The 22,125-nt window shown below is 41.0% G+C and overlaps 2 protein-coding genes across 2 annotated transcripts; one reads left to right on the top strand and one right to left on the bottom strand.

Annotated features, from left to right (window-relative positions):
• Positions 1-3,654: 3,654 nt before the first annotated feature.
• LOC149078105 (E3 ubiquitin-protein ligase TRAIP-like) lies at positions 3,655-8,163 on the bottom strand. The gene has a single exon (XM_089241697.1). The coding sequence runs from the start codon at positions 8,043-8,045 to the stop codon at positions 6,867-6,869; it is 1,179 nt and encodes a 392-aa protein (XP_089097823.1). The 5' UTR covers positions 8,046-8,163; the 3' UTR covers positions 3,655-6,866.
• An 8,361-nt stretch (positions 8,164-16,524) lies between these two features.
• On the top strand, positions 16,525-20,641 carry LOC149078104 (uncharacterized). Its single transcript, XM_089242096.1, has 3 exons — positions 16,525-16,603; positions 18,749-19,014; positions 20,510-20,641. Exons 1-3 carry the CDS (start codon positions 16,525-16,527, stop codon positions 20,639-20,641), a joined length of 477 nt encoding a protein of 158 aa, XP_089098222.1.
• Positions 20,642-22,125: the final 1,484 nt, after the last annotated feature.

Raw genomic sequence — 22,125 nt, 5'->3', positions numbered from 1 at the left:
CGTAGGTTTTCACACATGCGGATGCCATCCGGACCCACATGAACACTTCAAAGGTGCGGGCACATTCCACATTGTCTGAAATGCTCGGTATATACCAATTGTTAAAACTTCTTCCGGACCTGCGTCCACATCCGCTCCGTGTGAAAGGGCCCTTAACCTTTATATGTTGAAGAATGGTTTGAATTCAATTATCTCTGTGAAATTTCCAAGGAAACTAGTGTTGTGTGCAAGATCATATACACAGTTTGATTTTGTAAGGAGTGGTGTTGGCGGCAAAATATTAGCATCTGTCTGTAATGTGCTTTTCAATGGTATATTACCGTGAAATGCTATACAGTCGCCCCATCCCGTATTCGTCATTTTTTTTCCTTCATTGGATTTTTTCCTCAGCAATCGTCATTTACGTGTTTTGTTTACAAAATTTGAGTTGTGCCTGTTTAGGATGGCTCATTTGTCTAGTGCTACTGATAATGCTCCGAAAATACAAAAAAAAAAGTTTACAAAAAAAATTAGGTATATTGACTATGCTTGGCGAAAGTAAGTCAGTTGCTGCTTTGGCTCACCACCAGATGGTTTTCATGATATAGATCCCTCTATGGTACGTTCTACACATGTAGAAAAATTGGTAGAGGAAGTCTTGTCAACATACTTGATGATATGAAGAAGAAACGGCAAACAGAAATTACAATGTTCTTTCAGAAAACATCACCAACAATCAATCGCTGCACTCTCGTTTACATTCCCTTACAATTTTGTGTTACCCTGCTCTTCTCGTGATGTTCAATAAACAAGATAAACAAAAAATCTATGGTTTCAGTTATTTGAAATTTCCCATATTTTCCCCACCCCCAGAATGTAACCTCCACAAATACGGGGGAGGGGTCGACTATAATTTAGAGCATAGTTTCCTAACCTTTTTTGTCCCATCTCGCCCCCCTTCAGAAATTTTTTTCTCCCATCGCCCCCAACGCAATCTAACCCATAGGATCCTATGTTATACCTGTAGCTTCTACCGCCCCCTGGAACATTCCATCGCCCCCAAGGGGGCGTTAACGCCCATGTTGGGAATCACTGATTTAGTGATATTAGATGGTTTAGAGTTATATATACGTGTGTCAGTGTACGCGCAATTGGTCAGGGAAATGATCAAACGTATTTTGCTGGGAACCCTGCATTTTTCAACGCTTCTAAACGAACTTATCAAAAACTTTTATAGTGTAATCCTGGCTTAATCGCTATAGTGACCAGGGATTTGTCACATCCTGTGTATAACAGATTGTTTTTTTTCTGATAGGTATGAGTAAAATTTCTCATTTTCTTCCTTTATTTTACTGGCATCTTTAGTTGGAAGCCAAACGGGAGGAAGCAAAAAGTAGCCACATCCATATTGCACCTGGGAGATAACAGAAATTGTGGCAAATAGCGAAAGTAGCCCACGCACTAGCAGAGTGGCGAGTTTGCTTATTACACAGAGTGACTTCAGTAGCTAGTAAACTCACCCAATGTAATTGAGCCTTCATGGCATAGGTCCATAAACCATGTTAGTTGCAAGAACATTTACAAGCATGGAATTTTCTTCCCCAGCAAGAAATTACACCAGGGCTTCCATAAGATTAAACTTTTTAGGCACCTGCAAAATTTCTTAGGAGTCAAGAAATGAATTACAGTATTCATCTTTGGCTCAAGCTAACACTCAAAATTACTATGAATATTATATATGCTCGTAGGACAAGTTAGTCATTCAATATACAGGGTGGGCAAAAAGTCCACAGAAAGTTCATAAAAACCGGAAAAATAAAAGAAATAAACGGTTTGCATCGTTAGGTCACTGGAATTTTTTTACGAGAGGAAAAAAAAACTAAAAAAGCAGTCTATAGGTGGCACTGATGTACACAAGTTGAAGAAAAGATACACAAATAACGAACGGAATGCCTCCAAATCGTTTATTACAGCAGTATGTGTTCCACATGACCACCACCACAGGGGATAACACATTGCAAGAGACTCACAAATCCAGCAACGGCAGAGTGCAGCAGGTTCATATACACGGTTTACAATGGTGAACTGCTTGTTGATTAGGAAGGCAAAAGTTCTTATAACTGTCTGCATATTTCCACTGAAGTCACTTGTACCAGCGCCGCCTATCAACTTTTTTTTCGTCTTAAAAAAATTCCTGTGACCTAGTGATGCTAACCTTGCAAACTGTTTATTTCGGTTATTTTTTCCTCTTTTACTGACTTTTTGCCCACCCTGTATTTGAAAATCTGTGAACTATCCTGTAATAAATTTCCTCTATCGTCAAATATAACTAACAAAGAGAGAAAAATTAATATGCATATGGCTATATTTTATTATGCTAATATCATACACATCAACATGGCTACAACCAATTAATACATTTTAGCGCCTTAATTATGATAACCCGACTGAGACAAAAATCATCAGAGCAGTGGTTTAAAATTCCGTAGTTGCCAACTTAGGAGAATGAAAATTAAGGCAGTTTCAATAATGTAGGGATTTTTCCAGCTTTGCAAAAATGTGACATCACACAAGCCATCACCGATAACTGTAAAGTCGTTATCCAGTAGGTTGAATTACCTATCATTACTACTCTCAAATCAATGTCCCAAAAAAAAAGTTGCCATTGATCACAGGACATACAGTCAAAGCAGACACAATTCATCTCACCAATTTTGGATGTTTGAAGACTGAACTGACAGTGGCCTGTTTGGCAAATTTATTTCCTCCTCCTTTACAATTATAAGTATTTTTTATTGTGATTTGAGGCAATGGCAACAATTTATATTATGCTTGTGACTTCATTTCGCGGACGAAAAATCAAAGTCTCAAGTCTTTTTTTTTTTCTGTGTATATTCTTTGGGAATATTTTTTTCCCCTCTAAAGTAGGGATTTTTTACAATCAAGGTTGCAATCCAGCAGAAGTAAGAATTTTTCCGGAATCCGGGAGATGGATTAGAAATTCTGGAGCCCAGGGCCGTCTTTAGAGCATCATGCCCCCCGGCCAACTGAGCTGCTAGAGCCTTCTGGAAAATCTGGACTAGGCAGATATGCAATTCTAACTTGTATGCACATCATTAGGAGTTTGTGACAGACAATTTAAGGATAGTAGGTACGCAAGGAAAAAAAAAGGAACATGTAATGTTCAGTTTGAAAGAAAATTGCACAACACTCTATACCCGAGAAATCTTGAACAAAAATCTAGGCACCAGTCCAATTTCTTTCCTAATGTTGTTTTCCAATGACCTAAAATAACGTTTTTGACCCCTTCTTCATGTTGGTAGACGCGAGTTATAAAATTTTTCAGTTGCCTGTAGACTCCGATTTTATAATCACCCATAATATAAATACCATTGTGCCAATACCAATTTTTTTTGGATGCACATGGTGAAATGGAATTTGTACAGATAGTATTCGGCTAAAATTCTATATGCAAGGTTGTGGTAAGAGTTTGGTGTTTTTTTGCCAATATATAAACTTTGGTGCCTTAGCTTTTCAAAAAGTTTCATCATGAACACGCTGCCATTACATATTTTAGTCACTTTCAATTACGACCAGCATCACTGATCTTATTAGGGAGTTGTTCAAGTATTATATCATCATCAATTGGGGGGGGGGGGGGGGGCTGGATGACGCTTACATCATCAACCACCCTTTATAAAAATATGAAATATTCGTAATGGCATCTTACTCGATGTGCCGAAAACAAGAAAAACCTTTTGCTAGTTTGTGGGCACGTGAACTAATAATCTCCCTATTGATAAGTCCCCTACAGAGCCACTTTAGTGATGTCGATATGTTTCACGGATCCAGGTGATCTGGAAATGTGTCAGAGCTGAAGTGCTCTGGAACTGTGTCCCGCATACTCTATCTAATTATGTCGGTGATCACGTAAGTAGCCCGAGAATGTGCCCTGCGTAACTTGAGTGACGTAGAACAGCACTGAGGGGCCGCGTTAGTGCTCCAAAACTTTGCCATGTGTCACTCAAGGGATCTAAATGCGCCACAGATCGCTTAATTGTTCTGGAACTGTGTCGTGGGTTACTTGAGTGATCTGTGAATGTGCCACAGGCCTACTTAAGTGATCAGAAAATGTGGCACGGGCAGCTAAAATGCTATGGAATTGTGTCACAGGTTATCTATCGGGCGATAAATAGGATCATGGGTTATCTATAAATGTGCAGCTTTGTTCATTTTTACAAAATTAGGTTTGCGGGTCAAGGGTTTACCATATATGGCTTTGAGGGTAGGTTGCAATGAATTTTTTAAAAAGAGATTTTGAGTTCCTAGCCTTCAAATAGCATTGAATTAACAGAAATTAATTATAACAACATATAAAGGCATTTCCTGTCGAAATTTTAATTTTTTTCACTTTTGTAAGGATGCATCCCTTATTTCAGAAAATTATTCTGGAGAGGAATGACCCCTTATCATGAATTTTTCACAGATGAACATTCTTCAATCAGATGGGAAAAAACCATCAGTTTTCGACAGAAGTCTGTGTAATACCAGCAAAAGACATACAATAGTTTCTTACCCAAAATGTGCTGCTAAAATAGTTTTGAACAGTGATCGACAAAAAAAAAAGGTTGGGTTTGCTGTAACAAGTACTCCAATTCAAACGAAATGTTCAGTAAATCCTGTGGCAGACCTCATCAGATTTATATATGCAATATCGCTTGCCCAAGGTCTATGGAAAAAGAATACTGGGAAAGGGGAGGAACAAAATTTATTGTGTTGATTTACAATTTATTAATCAATAATTGCCAGACTTAGCAATAGTATAATTGGTAATAGTGGTAAGGGTTTTGTTGAGAAATATTTTAAAAATTCACTATTGTCTTGATATTTCCAAAGCAGTCTAGAATGTTTATGTTCTTGTTTATGAAATGTTTATGTAATGTTGAAAATGTTATTTTCATCTTTTCTTGCACGTAAGCGATCCATTACAATTATTTTCTTGCAAAAATAAAACTGCCAAAAATAATTATGTCACAGCGTGACAAATCAAAAAACCATGTAAGTGCCAGCCAAATTTCTTAGGAGCCAAGAGCGAGTTTAATTAAAAGAAAAACTGTCGTAAATAATGTTCACAACACATTGATTACCTAGGCTGACTATATTTCCTTCATAAAAATACAGGAAATCTGAGGATCCACATGGATACTGCCATCATAAAAAATAATAAGACTAAAATTCAAGTAAAGTTGCGAAATATAGTTCAAAAAAATGTCAAAGTTGTCAACTATATCTAAAAATCACTACTGACAGGAAAAAAAGATTGCTACTATAAGTCACAATAGGTAAAAATGTAATTCACCAAAAAAATATACGCTTGATAGATATGTGCGATGAATAACTTCATATGACTACAACTATGATAGTCATATATAATCATATTCCTAGATTACACTATAGTTGTTCCGAAGCGACAATAGATATGTTTCAGTGCCCAAGCAAGATTAAATGCAAGCTAATGAAACTGCATTAAAGTTTGGTAGAGGACATGTATACAGAGTTAGACATTAATTCAATAGCCTATACGGCAGAAGACTCAATGATGTCACACTCCTTGCCGGATCTTTCAGAGACATAACGCGGGACGTTTATTCAATGCAAGGCAAATTTAATTAAGTCCCAGGCTAAGTTGATGCACACAAGCTTGTACCTTTTGAAAATAATTGTAAGTATTGCATCTATATTTTAATAAGCAAGCAGTTCGCATGGGGTAACTGGTGTGCATGCTAACCAGAGCAGCAAGCACATTATGATCCTTCACCCCCGAATATTAATTATTGAAAATTATTCAACTGTCATGATGACTCGCACCATGACCACCCCCCCCCCCACATCTCCACACCCTGCAGCTGGGACCTTTGGCAGATCCTTATATTGAATTACTAATATGGAAAACAAAAAATAATGTGAATTGTTCTAGGCCTCGCCCTTATAGGAGCCAAGGCAACCCTTCGGGCAAGACTGGATGTTTAATATCAATTTTGAAAACAAAGAAAAAAAATGAATAAGTACTCATCCCAAAAATTGAAGATGAAAGTCGGTGGGGGGGGGGGGGGGGGAACTAGAGGCAAAGGCCGGATTTCATCAACCAACCTTCGTACAGAAAGTTCCATATTCTACCAACTACGCTACCAAGTATTAGATGCTAGCCAGAATCTTATAATTTACCAATTCTCGAGCATACACTGGTTAATTTTCCATAAGCGTAGTCACCGCCAACACAACTTTTTTGGCACCCCAATATCACACTTCCACACTGGTCAATTCAAGATGGCCAACAAAGAACACATGCAACTGCACAAAAAAATGTATATAAAATCAATCAAAATATCCAGGAAATGTAAACTACAAAAAAAATTATACATAAAAAATTAATGAAATATATACGGTTAATTAATGCGGTTTGATAAAGGGTTGCCAAAACCAGCAAACAATGTATTGGCATCATTGTTGCTAATTTTGGACCAACAAAAAAGTCGCCACATTGGCACTGACCATGCTTATGGAAAATCAATCCTCAGAATAAAAATCAGGCTCCATATACACATCCAAAGCGTTAAATTTTAGGTTAAGTTACATACATAAGCACAAAAACAGGAATCATTAATACACTGTATGTCTCTTTGAATAAAATGAATTAACGCTCAATCTCATTCAATAAGTAAATTAGTTCTCATAAAAAAGATAAACTTTGAAATCTTTCCTCCGACCACTTCAAGTACACTGGAATGTGCCATATATAACGACTAAAACTATACAAAATTTCACAGACACTATGTGACTTTTTGTCTTTAAGACACAAAATCGTTAAAATATAGTTTTATACCACATTAAGACTTATTTTTTCTTGCTGAAAATTTTGCTTTCCCTGAACGAACAATGAATTTCTCATGGCCCCCTAGCCCATCATAACCAAGCCGAACAGATGTACTATCATTATCATCACACAAGTTCCTTCGCAGATTACTAATATCACTCATCTTAATCTCAAACCCACTACCAACATGAATAGATGATATCGAGGGTCTTGAAGATCCAGACAGTTTCTGTGATTTCGCAAAGGGCTCGACAATGATCCGTTCCGACACCGGCGTGACTACTTCCAAACTGCTGTTGGCATCATTTTCCGACATACGCTTCATCCGCTCTGGCATCGGGCTCTCATAGCCCACAGCCGATTTCGTCGATTTTGCAGTTTTACTACACTTGCCATGTTGTTGTTGCTGCTGCTTGGCTAAGAGAAGGTTCTCCTTTTCCATCACTTGGATCTGTTCCCGCAGTAACTTGATTTCTTCAGCCTGGCGCCTGACCTTGACGGAGTGGATACTCAGATTCTTTTGGAGATTAGTTGTTTGATTCTGTAGTTGCTGTTTTGACTCCGAGACGCTTTTAAGCTCTCGTTTCAACAGTGAGAAATAGGTTGCCATTTGCTTCACGGCATCCGGATCGTTACCGAAACTCGAGATGATATCGTCCACGTCTTTCTGAGAGCCTTGCACCACCGTCTCAACGTTTCGTAGATGTTCAACTTTCTTGATGAGTGTCTTGTTCATTCCTTGCAGTTCGTCCACCCTCGCAGAAGTCTTCTTGAGGTCCTTCACGACCAGCCGGAGAGTGGTGAGTTCAGATTTGACCTCGAAGTACTTCTGCTCATTCACGTCGGCTTTGTCTTCGGCGACACGAACGAATTTCCGGATTTCTTCTTTCTCTCTCTTCACCTCGGACAGTTGGATGTCTTTCTCTCTCAGCTTGGCTTCCAGGGCGTGTATTTCGTTCTCCAGGTGATCGGTTGACAACGACGACGTGCCGGACTGCTGTGTCGCACAGATGCTGAAGTAGAGCTTCTTCACCGACGTGAACGTCACTTTGCTGCGGCACTCCGGGCATGTGCTCGACCTGTCGACCCACTGGTAGATGCAATCTTCATGGAAGACATGGCCGCAGGGAGTCACGACGATGCTTTTGACGTCGTCGAAGAGATCCGAGCAAATGACGCAAGTCGCGCGCATTGCTTATCTCTATCTCAATACAATAGTATTAAAACAATACCTAACTTATTACCGACAGACGACAATTGACGTTTGGACAATAATAACTCTATAAAATAGACGTTGTTTTCATTAACCGGCGCGTCGCAGATGATGTTGCCAGATACATAAATCAAAACTGAAATAATCATGAGTGTGTTGCTCGCCATCTATCGACAATCTTGAGCAATGATATAAAAGGTATAACTACTTTTTTGCATTTTTCCTTTAATTAATTGTTTGAACTGGAAGTGGAACCATGGGCGGAGATACGGGAACGTGCCCCCCCCCCCCAGCGTCAAAGGTGGAGTCGACTGATCTAATGTATATATGTATATATGAATTGACATCATCATCATCTTGCCCGCCCAGCAATAATGACCGTGCCTCCCCAGACTTCCAAGTCTATCTCCCATGGAGGAAAGAATAACTAAAATTGTAAAAGCTCTCGTTCAATTGTGTAAATATATCCACAGAATTTGAGGGAAAAAATCGAGTTCCTAAAGTGAATAGTAAATTTTTAAATGATTTTTAAAAACGGGGATGTTTCTCATAGGAAAGCATGGGAAGCCACGGTTTGTTTGGGCTTACTTGGTCCCTTTAATAGATCGATCACTGGCTTCACCTGGCAAGATTCCCCATGCTTTCTCAACGGAGACGCTGGTCGCGTCACCTCCTGTTATTCATTCCTCCATGTCTATCTCCGCCCATGACTGGAACTGGATCGTTTTTGTCGGTAGAAACGTTTGTGTTTCCCTAGCGTGGCGCATCAGATCAGGGCGGCTATATATGCAGTATATGACTCTGGCATCGGCTACTCTGCGGTCTGCTTGCTCCGGTTTGAAGGGAAGGGAAAGAAAACACACGAGTGAAGAGAATATCGGCGAAACGCGTGGCGCACGACGCATTTGACTTCTCCAGAAGCAGTCCGCCAATCACGCCACAACGTAAATTGCTGTCGTGAGCCGTATTGCGCTCTGTAGGAAAACATTGTTTTTCTTATTGGTGAGTGGATGACGTGTCGCGCTGGGCGATTCACGTTGTGTACGGCACAGAAAACCTGCTTCTAGGAAAACTCGGCTTTAGTGCTGACCACTGAGATATAAGGAAACGTATATAAGGAAAAGCTGTCCCTATAGCTCAGTGGTACTAACAGATAACAACTTACTTTCTTTCAAACCTAGCACAACTCAGGTCTATCACCATGTATGGGCGATTTTGTACCTAGTCAGTTATACAAATACAAATACAACGCCACAACAGGCAAATTGCCCAACGAGGTGGCTGACTTAAGACATCATGGATCCCCGAGCCATTTTTTGGAGGCCCTACCTACTACTCACACATGCACCCCTCCCACCCCCCCCCCCCGCGGAACCCCCAACGAATCGGTACATGCGGGAATGTGCGTGTACGTGTAGTGAAACCTGACGTGAAGTTTTTTTTTGTTTCTCTGTAATGCTTGTTATGTGTAGTGCTGCCATCTGCCACCAGTTTTTCTAACTATGAGTGAAGTGTTATGATTGAATGATTTATCGTTGTAGGACTGTTGCTCTCAACTGTTGTGCCGCAAGTGTAGCAGTGTGTGTACCTAACAGTCTGAGTGCGTATGAAGTGTTATGTTTGATTTTTCAGTACTGCCATTTATATTTCAGAAGTGAAGTGAGTGATGTGTTATGATTGAATTACATTTGTACTGTTTGTTGCGCTCTGTGGAAAACTTTTAAAGGGGAGATCGGCTCTCATTCGCGCCTTGAAGTTGGGAACCACAGAACACGAACTTCAGCTGACCACCACTGTGGTGACGGTGGCGTTCGAACCCGGGACCTCGTGACGCAAGTCCGTCACTATAGCCACGACAGACAATAACTGACGTTTTATAATAATTCTACAATCACAAGTAGTGGTTGTTTTTATTAACACGCACGTAGGGAACCAATGTTGCCAGACTAGATCACGACCTCCTATATAACAGAATCAGAGCCACTTTAGTGATTACTAAAATGTTTCGCAGATCCAAGTGATCTGGAAATGTGTCCGGGCCGCTCAAGTGCTCTGGAACTGCGTCACGCATCACTCAAGTGATCCGTAATTATCACTTAAGTAATATGGGAACGGGCCGCGGGTAACTTGATCTCTAAATGTGCCATGGATCACTTAAGTTTTCTGGAACTGTATCACAGGTCACTTAAGTGATCTGTGAATTTGTCACGGGCCTACTTGAGTGATCTGAAATTATTCCACGGGTCACTTAAGCAATCTGTAAGTGTGCCGATTAGTTAATTTTTACAAAATTAGGTTCGATGTGGCGGGCCAAATCAAATAGCCGCCAGGGCCACATTTGGTTCGCGGGCCAAGGGTTTACCACATCCCCCCTCCCTCAGCAATCATCATTGTGCCCCCCAGATTTCCTAGTCCCTCTCCGCCTACCGCCCATGGAAATTCTGGCTTGGGGAGCCCACCAAAGGTCCCCGCCTAGGAGGCGCTGTTCCAGGACGTAGAGGGGAGGCATAGCTAGAGAGCAAAGGACCAGTTCAGTGAACGATCAAAAGTGTGACCTGGAGGGTGTGTAAGCACGTGAGTGACCACAAAAGTGACCTAGAGACTAAAGTACCTGGTCACGGAACGACCATAAGAGTGACCCAGATGGTTTAGAAGAATAGGTTGACCTGGTGAGACTTCGCATTGCTTTTGTACAAGCATGAGCTGGAATAGGTAGGGGAATGCGTAATTCATCCTTCATCTGCTCCTTCTACATTACACGGTGAGCCAAAATGGATGCTTGTTTGTGTTGACCAAATGTATAGTTGCGTTCCTTGCTTAGAGAGAGTTTGCACGCATGTGAGTGACCGAAATAGTGTACAAGGTTGGGAGTGACCAAAAGAGTGAATTAAATGCAGAGGCGTATTTACGGGGTGAGGGTGCTAAGTGGACTATAAATCGGGGTGGAAAACTTGAGGGATAAGTTGTCACTAAAACTGGACTAGAATGGGAGAAGGCCAAAACTTGCTAGCCCACGGGCGACAAAACCATAAATCCCCCCCCCCCCCCCCACCCACATACACACAGCTCTAACAATAAACATGATTATCTGATAATGAAATATTTCATTGTTGTCTTCCATTGTAGTAATTATGTTCCGTGAATGTAATTTTTTTTAGACTTTCTTCTCGCCGAAAGACGCAAATTTACAGGGAGGAAAAGAAAAATTCGTGAATTCATTGCCTTATATAACGAATAGAAGAGACAGAAGATGCCAAGGACGCCGAACGACAATCCGCGTCAGGTGAGGAATATTAACAGTTATACTATATTGATAACAATCTTAAACATTTTACAGTGAATGTCAAGGGGCACTATTGACTTCCGTAAAATGGGGTTTGGATGTAGCCCTAAACTCCAATTAAACCTGTCATATTCTGGACAGTATACGCTATACAGCCTTGGCACAATGCCAGAAAATCAGAGCCGCCCTTAGTGGTGTGTGACGGGTGCGATCGCACCGGGCCCGGTGCTTTGTGGGGGGAGGGCTTTACTCACGGTAAATTGTTGGAGGCTCTCATCAATTCTTGAATTCTGAATTTTCATCGATTCTGAAATTTCTTTATACCAATAATTCTGAACTTTCATCAATATTACTGAATTATGGAAAATTATCGGAATTATGCCTTTTATTAACGCGGAGTTTTAATCATTTCTGGAATTGTTTTCCTATTATATCTGAATTTTCCACAATTCTGGAATTATTTCTTTCATTAATAGTGAATTTCCATTAAATTCAGGAATTATTTCTCGCATTGCTTCAAAATTGCCTTCAGTGCCGAAATTTCTTGCCAATTTCTATATTCATTTATACAATACAAATACAACGCCACAACAGGCAAAATGCCCAACGAGGTGTCTGAGAAAAGGATGCCCATAACAAATATGGACGTCATATATTTCAAAAATACAGCAACCCAATTAGAAACACAATCACAAAAATTATGAACAATATATACACATGATTTATATTTAAATGTATGTTTGAAATTTTTTGTATGGATATATCTCAACATTCCCCTGCGTATACAGAAATAATAGATGCCGGTTCCTCTCTCTCATAAAATATATAAAATCTGGGCGGAGGGGGGGAGGGGGTGGACCAGAGACATTTTTTGGTGCCCCGAAATTTTTGAGACGCACTCTGGTTCCACTAATATTTTCGCACCGGGCCTCGCGTCTGTTAAGGGCGGCTCTGCATAAGACTATGAAGGTTCGGTAACATTTTAATGAAAGGATTAAAGTGGAATTGAGAGCAGAAACAATATTTCAGTTCCGATATTCACCATCGATAGCGTTTTTTACGCTAACTGTGGCTTCACATGCTAATTTATGGCAAACCTGGGTATCTGAACAGTTCCATGAGAACCATTTTCATTTTCTTTAATGTAAAGCATAGTTTTCTAAACTTTTTCCCGTTCGCCCGCCCGTTCAGAAATTTTTTCTGATCATCGCTCCCCCCCCCCCAACTCAAATCAACCCATGGAATCCTATACCAAACCCAGGCTTCTACCACCCTCTCTGGACCCTTCCATCGCCCCCTTGAAGGGTGGTCACTTTGGGAAACTGTTGTAGAGCATGGGGGTTCCCAACTGGTGTTCCGTTGAACCCTGGAGTTCCGCGACAAATCTTTTTGGGTTCCGCATGATCAAACCCTTTCAAATCCCGGAACTCAGAGAGCTCTCAAAGAAGGAAAAACTTTCTTGTTACTGATACGAGATAGTGTGCTAGGTTTAAAAAAATGCAGAGTACTCTATTTTTTGGATAACTAAACAACTTAGAAACAGTAATTACTGTAATTTTAAAATTACATTTTCTCACATCGAACATTCGGACCAGAAGCTCTAGAAGTTCATGAATATCATTCTTGGTTTCATCAGAAAATTATAAGTTGTAAAAACGACGTTTTTGCCGAAATTTTTCAACCACTTGAAGGGAGGATTCTCGAATTGCAGAATTTGCGGGTGCTTTACGGGGCACCCAGGGTCATCTTAACACATGAGCTCCACGCGGGCATGGCACGGGGACATCATTTGCATTAGGGCTTCCACGATATGACCTGGTACAATGATTTGCGACAACAAATATGTAAATTAATAGGTGGTGCCAAGCCCTTTCTCATTTCGCACTCGGGCTGAGACGGCAGTAAGGACACACATTCTTCTGAATTAGATTTAAAAAAAAATAGTTTTTGTTCCGCCGAACAGCCTCGTTATCATCGAGGGATCCTTGAACAGCCTTATCAAGGATTCCATGAGAAAAGTTTTACTTTCGAATCTCCTGACCTGGAGAGCGTGCAAGTATGTGAGTGACCAAAAGAATTGCCTGGCAAGTGAGGGACGAAAACGGCGACCTAGAGGGTGTGAAAGCATGTGAGCCACAGAAAGAGTTTCTTAGCCATAGAAGACATATACGGTAAAGGGCAACTAATTTGAAGGAAAGAGTGGTCCAGGAAACTAGACTAAACTGGGTGAAGGGTGGTAAAATTTGTATACCCAACATTCGACAAAATCATAAATACGTCTCCTGTGGGTGCCCCGAGCAAAGCCCTAATTGGAGGGCGCTAAAATTACGTGGCATTTGACAAATGCTCAGATTTCTGGGTGGAAAAAATGAGGTATTTGCTTGAGCGGAACCTGCTATTCATCATAGCACCGGATCTCATCATTGTGGAATGGTCCTATGCACCCGAGAAGAGTCGTGCTTGGCAGGCTCATGCGTTAATACGGGCCTGGGATAATTTATTAAAGAATCAGATAATCACTTCCTTCTTCAATTCAGAAACAAACAAATGGTGCCTTTCTCAGCTACTTTTGTCCACACCAATTACTTTCAGTCAGTTACTTTTGGTACTTCCGGAGCAAACTCACTAGGTAGTAAATCGCCCATAGATGGTGATAGACCCGAGTTGTGCTCGGTTTGACAGAAAGAAAGAAAGTTACAAAACGTTGCCCACAACCAATGAAAGGGTGAAAATTAAATTTTATCAGCAAAAAATGTGCCCTCTAGAATATAGAGACAGACCGGAAAATACAGTTTACATGAATAAATCAGAAATAAATCATTTAAACTAGAATACTCTGCTGCCACCTATAAAATAAAAAACACAACTGTTTTTATTCTTCTGTTGAAATTGATCACCGGTTCTCGTGTCGTAATAAAAAACGCATTACGATATGATATTGCTAGGTGATTTATAAGAAATAATATTTGTCAAATTATCGTGTTTGCCCTGAAATTTTAGCAGTTGTTGTTTGAGTTTTGTAAATTAAAATTGGTAAAATTTTGTAATCAAAAAGGTTATGAAAGCCACTGAAAATTTTCACTAACGTAATTTTACAATATCTAAACAGCAGCTGTTGAAACTTCGAGGCAAATTTTATGATTCAACTATTATTGCTTATAAATTATTTAGTAATATACTATATATATTTTTTTGATGAGTACATTAATTGAAAACCGGTCAATTTCAAGCTAACAGTTGTGTTTTTTAACAGGGTGTTTCAAAAAGAATCATCCGATTCAAAAAAAAAATCATAACAATTCAGCTTTTAATCCGTTTTGATCTAATAATGTATAGGTAAAAAGAGGGAAATCTCGAGCTCCACGCAGTTGCCGACAGGTAGCGCTAACGCTGTTCCTTCGGCCGACACCTCAGTGTTTGTCAAGATGGCGACTGCACAAAAGAAATCGTTTTGTGTTCTAAGCTTCGCGAAGTGTGAGTCCGTAACAACTGTTCACCGTGCTTTTCGTCGACAATACCCTGGTGTTGAACTTCCTACTGCTCAGAGCATTACGCGATGGTATAAACAATTTCGGGACACTGGTTGTCTGTGCAAAGGGGAAATCCCCTGGCCGTCTCCGCATGTCAGACGAAAATAAGGAGAGCATCCGACAGAGTTTCGCACGTAGTCCACAGAAATCCAGTGGATGCAAACATGCTCGCAAAAGTTTGAGACGAATTGACTACCGTATAGCGTCTATAGACATATGCCGTGCATTCGAAGGTGGACATATTGAACACCTTTAATTTGGTTTGCAGAAAAACTTTATGATTAGCCATGTAATACAAATGTTCAATATTTTTCGTAATACAGTCGCCCCCCCCCCCGTATTCGCAGGGGTTACGTTCCGGGGTGACCACGAATACGGGAAATCCGCGGATAATCGAAATCATAGGTTTTTTTTTTGTATAGCTCGTTTATTGAACAGCTTGAGAAGAGTAGGGTGACGCAGAGGGTAGAAGAGAATGTAAAAGAGGGTGCGGCGATGTTTTCTGAAAGAACATGCGATTTCTGTTTTCCGTTTCTTATTCTTCATGTCATCAAATATGTTGGAGTATGATGGCAAGGATTCCTCTACCAATTTTTCTACATGTGAAGAGCGTACCATAGAGGGATCTATGTCATGAAAACAATCTATTGCTGATTTGAACTTACGAAGTCCTCCCGCTGTGTTACTCATGGTAAACTTGCCTTCCACTTCTTTACATTGATCTTCTTCATGTGGTACCGCTTCAGTTTCAGTAGCAGTCAACTGCATTAATTCCTCCTCGGTCAATGCCTCTGAATTGCTGTTAATTAATTGCTCGACTTCTATATCAATATCATTGTAACCTTCCTCCACTCACCTGTTTCGCTATCGTGACAATGTCTTTTATAACCTTTTCAGCTTTTCAGTTGGCTCTGTAGAAATGATTATGCATTGGAGCGCACATTGTGTGGCCAAAAGTTAATAACCCGAGGACTGTGAGGACGTAATAACAGGTGACTGTTTCTCTCTTAGGAGCTGCCACGGCTCTAGGGATGACAGTAATGTCATTAGCGAGCCATATCGAAAAATGAGCCATCCTAAATATGCACAACTCAAATTTTGTAAACAAAACACATGAATGACGATTTCTGAGTGTTGCAAAAAGATTTTCCAATACAGGGAAAAAAAACCCCGCGAATATGGAAACCGCAAATACGGGGGCCGACTGTATACCCATTTCAAATCGGTGATTCTTTTTGAAACACCCTGTATTTGATACATGGCTCTAGTTTAAATGATGTTTCTAAAATTACGTAATTTTTAATGCATGTAAACTGTATTACTGAACTGCATTTTCTAGTCTGTCTCAGTTTTCTAGAAGGCAAATTTTTTCTGAAAAATTTTATTTTCACCCGTATATTGATAAGTAAAAAAGAAAAGCACAATTTTTTTTTTTCATTGTGAACAAGTTTTCAAAATATGGACGTTTAGAGTCTAGGTTAGGGGGCCCTCTTCTACCCCTGCGTATGTCTCTGCCTCAAAGAACGCTGTATATAAAGGGTCTCAAAAGTTCGTGTGAAAGCTTCGAATTAACCAAAAGTTCGACTGCACAATAATTGAGCTTATACTCTAATGACACTCTCTCCTCGATTACCTTTAACAGCCAATGCCTGATGATGAGCATTTCGGATCCGCGACGAGGTCTAGCTCACGAACCGGCTCAAGCGGTTCTTTGAATAGTGGAGGTGAGTGTAATTTTTTTTTATTCATTTTATTTCTTGAGCATCATGCCATGTTGAAAATCCTAACATCATGATGTTGAAAATCCTAACATCATCATGTTGAAAATCCTAACATCATCATGTTGAAAATCCTCGCATCATTATGTTGATGGCTTCCTAATGCATGCCCCTGCCCTCCACATATCCTGTAGGAGGACCCCTCTCCTTTTCATACCCTCACCAAACTGGAGCCCCGTAAGCCCACCTTTGTGGGGGCCCATGTCCTTATGTTGAGTAAATGGGTAAATTGCATAACGCTTCGTTTTGGAACGGTACGCAATACAGTGGAACCTCCAGTAAAGGACACTCCTCGTAGCGGACACTTTTTCGAATTAAGTCAACGGGCCTTAATATATTTTTCTATCCATTAAAGGACACTTCTCGTTAGTGGACAAAATTTCCGGTCCCATGGGTGACTGTTATCGAGAGGGTCTGGTGCCCATGTCTATCTCAACGAGTGTGGGGACGCTTGATCCAAGAATATTTAGATGGACCGTCATCATAAAATTTCATAGATGTACGAACACTTTTCAATCATCTACACTCCGCTTTTTTAACTTCAGCCATTGCTGGTCAACCCGTTAAGACGTGAGTCGTCTTATCTCACGGGCCAACGTGGGAGCCACCCAAGAGACCTGAAAGAGGGATCCACGATATTGAGATTTGGTACAATGATTTTCGAGAGTAAGTATAAATTGGTGAGAAGGTAAATCCGGGAGGGGGTGCTCAGAACATTAGTTTGCCCTGGGGGGAATGTTGCTGTTAAAACGATTCTGGTGCACTGACTGATGGTAATCCCCAATACAGTAAAAGTGAAACCTCTCTTCACGCACGGCCACCCCCTCAGATATGGTTTTCTTTCTTTTACGGCCAAATAATAATTTCCATTGTGCATAATAAAAGCATGCATTTCACACACCCTACTACTACTATTAAACCACACATGCACGTGCCTCCGTCCATATTTCTCTGCGGAACTTTTAACCAATTGGTACATGTTGGGATATGCGTGCTTGTGTTGTGAACCTAACGTGAAGCTTGTTTCTGTGTAATGCTTGTATAGTGCTGCCATCTTCCACGTATTTTTTGAACTATGACTGAAGTGTAATGTTTGAAGATTTTACCGTTGTAGGCCTGTTGCTCTCTGCAGCGAGACTTTTTAATGGAAAATCGGCTTGCATTCACATCTCGAGGTTGGGAACATTTCACACCTCCCTGATTAACGGCTTTTTTCTACCGCCGGCTCCGTAATAGAAGGAGGCTCTAGTATAATAATACGCTATTCAAAGAGGAATACCGATAAAAAAAAAATCATGTATTGGATGGTGGACGATCTCGCGGGTTCTCAACCTATGGGTCACGATCCAAACTTCATTCGGTGTCTTTCGAGATCCAGGTTTTCTTGAGCTTCCGACATGGTTAGTACAAATCCACTTATGCAGCCTGGGAATTTTGAGCTATGGGAGGAGGGGAGGGGGGTCTGTTATGAACCCAACTTGATTCCCAGGGGCTTCTTAGATGAGTCGTAGAAATCCCCTCATAGCAGGAGGTCTTAATGTTTTTCAGCGGCGACCCAAAATCAACAAAATCAGCTGCGTGACCCAGGGACTGTTTAATTTTTAAACCAGTGACTAAGTGCATCTGTAACAGGACTCGAAGTGGATATGTACGACACTTGTGTACACGATGCCCAGCGAATCAAGTCTGGGTCGTGACCCATAGCTCAAAAAGCCTTGGCTGCAAGTGGATTCGTACGACTCTTCTCAGAATCACCGAAAAATCCATCTTGCAAGTTTGGGTGGAAACCAATAGCTAAAGAGCTCCTGGCTCTTAGTGGATTCGAACAACCCATCTCGGAAGCCCTTGCGACCCAAGTTTGGGTCGGGATCCTCCTAACAAGAACCCCTAACTCTATTATGAATGCACTTATTGCGTCATTGGTTTCACTAATTTCGAAGAACTAACAGTACGATAGGTCACAAAGCCGATCTTGTTGTTGAGTTTGGGTAGCGGTTCAAAAAGGTTAAGAAATCCTGTAATAGCAGACCACGTGCACATGATATCGCAATATTATTTGCTTCAATAATAATTGTCATTATTCTCGTCTAGACGGGATACTGCTGGCGTATCTTGGAATGACAGCAGAATTCCAGAGGTTCAAGGACTTCATACACAGCCAAGAAGGGCTCTTGAACATGGTAAACAACAGCAGGGACGAATTCATAGAGATACTGCTCAGACCGGACATACAGCCGACGAGTAGCGGCGACAGACACGACGTCACCATCCTACACGAGGGCCTCTTACCGTACGAGAGTCGACTGGTAATGGAGGCCATCACGTTGACACCAGCCGACAAGTGCGCCCTGCGCAGGGTAAGCCGTTGGTCATACCGTTCTCGTAATTTCGTTCGTGTGCATGTATAGTTTTACCAACAACCATATTCTATTTAAACGCTCTCCTCCCCCCGGGGGTTCGCCGAGATCTCTGCCTTTACACAAATATGTTTTCGTCGTCTGAGCCGTATTGGGGAAGGGGGGGGGGGGTAGTAGGGTATAGCCCGGGGCGGCAAGTTCGGAAGGGCAGCGAATTTGAGGAATGCATGGTCAAGAAAATATATCCCCTAGGAGGTCAAGAAAATTAGTGGAAGGGAAGAAGGGCGGCCAAATTGTATATTGGCCCACCATAAATCCGCTTCTGCCCAGAGAGCGAAAGAGTAGGTCAGCGAGTAGCCAAACGAGTGACCTAGAGAGTACTAAACTAGACATGCACCTCGTCCATATTTTTCTGCGGAGCTTCTAATGAATTTGTATATGTTGGTGTGCGTGTGCGTGTAGTGAACCTTCCGTGAAGTTTGTTTCTGTGTAATATTTGTTATGTGTAGTGCTGACATCTGCCGTCAGTTTTTCTAACTATGCACGAAGTGTAATGATTGAATAGAAAGTGGCAAGCACGTGAGTGAACAAGTCATAAGCACGGGAGTGAACAAAAGCGTGGTAAGCACGTGAGTGAACAAAAGAGTGGTGGCAAGCACGTGAGTGAGCAAAAGAGTGGTGGCAAGCACGTGAGTGAGCAAAAGAGTGGTAAGCACGTGAGTAAACAAAAGTGTGGCAGGCATGTGATTGAACAAAAGAGTGTGCAAACCGAAGGCCAACACAAAACATTCCAAGTTTCTAAGTGCCATTGAGATATTCGAATTCGAAAAACCGGAGGAAGTTTGAGACAAAATAGCGTTAAATGCGGGTAGAAACGGTTTTTCCGCATTTAGAGCTGTTTTTTCCCAACTCTACATCTCATCAAGTTTGGGTCGTGATACATAGCTCAAGAATCTCTGGTTTTAATTCTTTTTGTGCGACCTATTTCAAAAGCCCCTGAAAATCTCATATGTGTCTTGACCCATAGCTCATGAATCCCTGGCTGTAAGTGGATATGAACGGTCCATCTCGATCGAGTTTGTCCATGTGAATCAAGTTTGAGTCGTGATCAATAAGAGAGATCAATAATAAGGCGTCTGGCTGTTAGTGAATTTGTACGACCCATTTCGAAAGCCCGTGCGAATCAAGTTTCAGCGGTAACTCACACACAAAAATTTCCATCAATGGTCAAAACAGCCTGGGTGGTGTACGGTATGGAATGAGATAAAACGAGCCCAAGACTTCCTAGCTGTAAGTGAATTTGTGTGACTCATCCCGCAAGCCCACTGCGATCCAACTTTGGATCGCGACCCGAGGGTTAAGGAAACCATGCTTTAGAATATTCCAGGATCATAAGAGTCATATGGCTCCCGGTTGAGAATAATTTTTCTACCATTAACCCGATGACGGCCGAATTCCTTCTTAGTGTATATATTGCTTTTTTTTTTCCTTCCAGTTACAGGACCTGGGTTTCTCGGAGTACTTGGCGACCCAAATATACCTGACGCTCAGCAAGGACGAGGAACGCGCGGCAAACTATTTGCTGTCCATGACGGACGATAACATCGATTCGATGAGCCCATCGTAACAATCAAGAACGACCGAGCCACCTGGTGCCACAAAAATAATGTACGTTCTCTCAAACGTCTAATCAGATTGAGTTGTGAGTATTACAGAGAGAGAGAGAGATTCGAATAAAACTTTATTTTTACCATATCTTACGCACGCTTGATCTCTGGCGTCATGATGGGTTACATTACTTTGTACTTGTAGAAGCCAGTCGTATTATTGAGACTTGGTGCTCACCACGGCGTGCACCGAAGCACCGTGTGTAGTGCCGTACTAGCGATATAGCCAGAGCTACACTCGTGGCAGCCTTCAAAGGTTGTGTAAAGGGCGAGTAGTGTGGCCGCTCCACCAATCGAAATGATCATCAAATGTTGGAGGCCGGAAGGAATTTGAAAAAGGCTGGCCTGATACCCTTCCGCTTCCACCTTAAGTCAAAGGGGCACCGCCAACCTTCCCGATCTTCCAATCCACATGGTCATATATTAAACAACGCCAACAGTCATAACACGGAGAGTGTTCTGGAAAAACCGGTTCTATTGTTCTTGGCAAATATTTTTTTCCGACAAGAAATATTGAGCCAAGCTGAGAAAGTGTGTAAGCCAGCCTATGCTGCCGCTGCTTCTTTGCATCAGGAAAATACGAAAATATATGAGGAGTATTTGAGCTAGGCTTGACACGAGTGTGGCCACTGCATTATGAAAAATTCACGGTAACGCAATTTACCGATAGGAACATTTACCGCTAAGGCCCCTTTCACACGGAGAGGATGTGGGTCCGGAAGAAGTTTTTAACAATTGGTATATACGGAGCCTTTCAGACGATGCGGAATGCGCCCGCAACTTCGAAGTGTTCGTGCGGGTCCGGACTGTATGAGCGGGCTCCGCATCCGCACATACAAGTTTTGTACATTAGGTTATATGGAGCTGGTCCGGGTGGAATTCACCTGCATCTTTGGCTATACTTTTAAAAGGTGATTTTGCATTTAATTTTTTTAATTATTTGCCGTAAATACCCTTAAAATCAACATATGATTGTCCCTGCTCATCGATATGATGTACCCACATACCTCTATCACTCCGTTTCCTTCTGAGTTATAAAGGAGATATAGCACAACTGTAAATTTTGTGCATACTTTACAATTTTATACAATAAAACCTGCCAACAACGGCCACTGACGGGACCATGAAAGTGTGTAGTCGTTATTGGGAATGAAATTTTATTTTTGAAAGAAAAATAAAAAACAAACCACTACAAAATTTGCTATCTATATAACACGTAAAATGATAAGCCGTTCTGTAATTCATTACGATAATTATATTAATTGACTAAATACTTTAATAGCTTTTAAATGTAATTTAAATTTTTTAAATTTTTCCTTTTAAATTGTTAATATTTAAAATTATTTCAAATATTTATTTTTGAATTTTTAACCCATTTTCGACTGGCGTTGGTTGCATTTGCGCAACGCTTTGTTAAAAATTTTTTTTTCTTTCTCTTCTCAGC

Source organism: Pholcus phalangioides, unplaced genomic scaffold (assembly GCF_987345545.1).
Source record: "Pholcus phalangioides strain wild (caught in Gottingen) unplaced genomic scaffold, Ppha-v1.0 ptg000014l_1, whole genome shotgun sequence".
Classification (NCBI taxonomy): domain Eukaryota; kingdom Metazoa; phylum Arthropoda; class Arachnida; order Araneae; family Pholcidae; genus Pholcus; species Pholcus phalangioides.
This window is presented reverse-complemented; position numbering and strand designations above follow the sequence as displayed.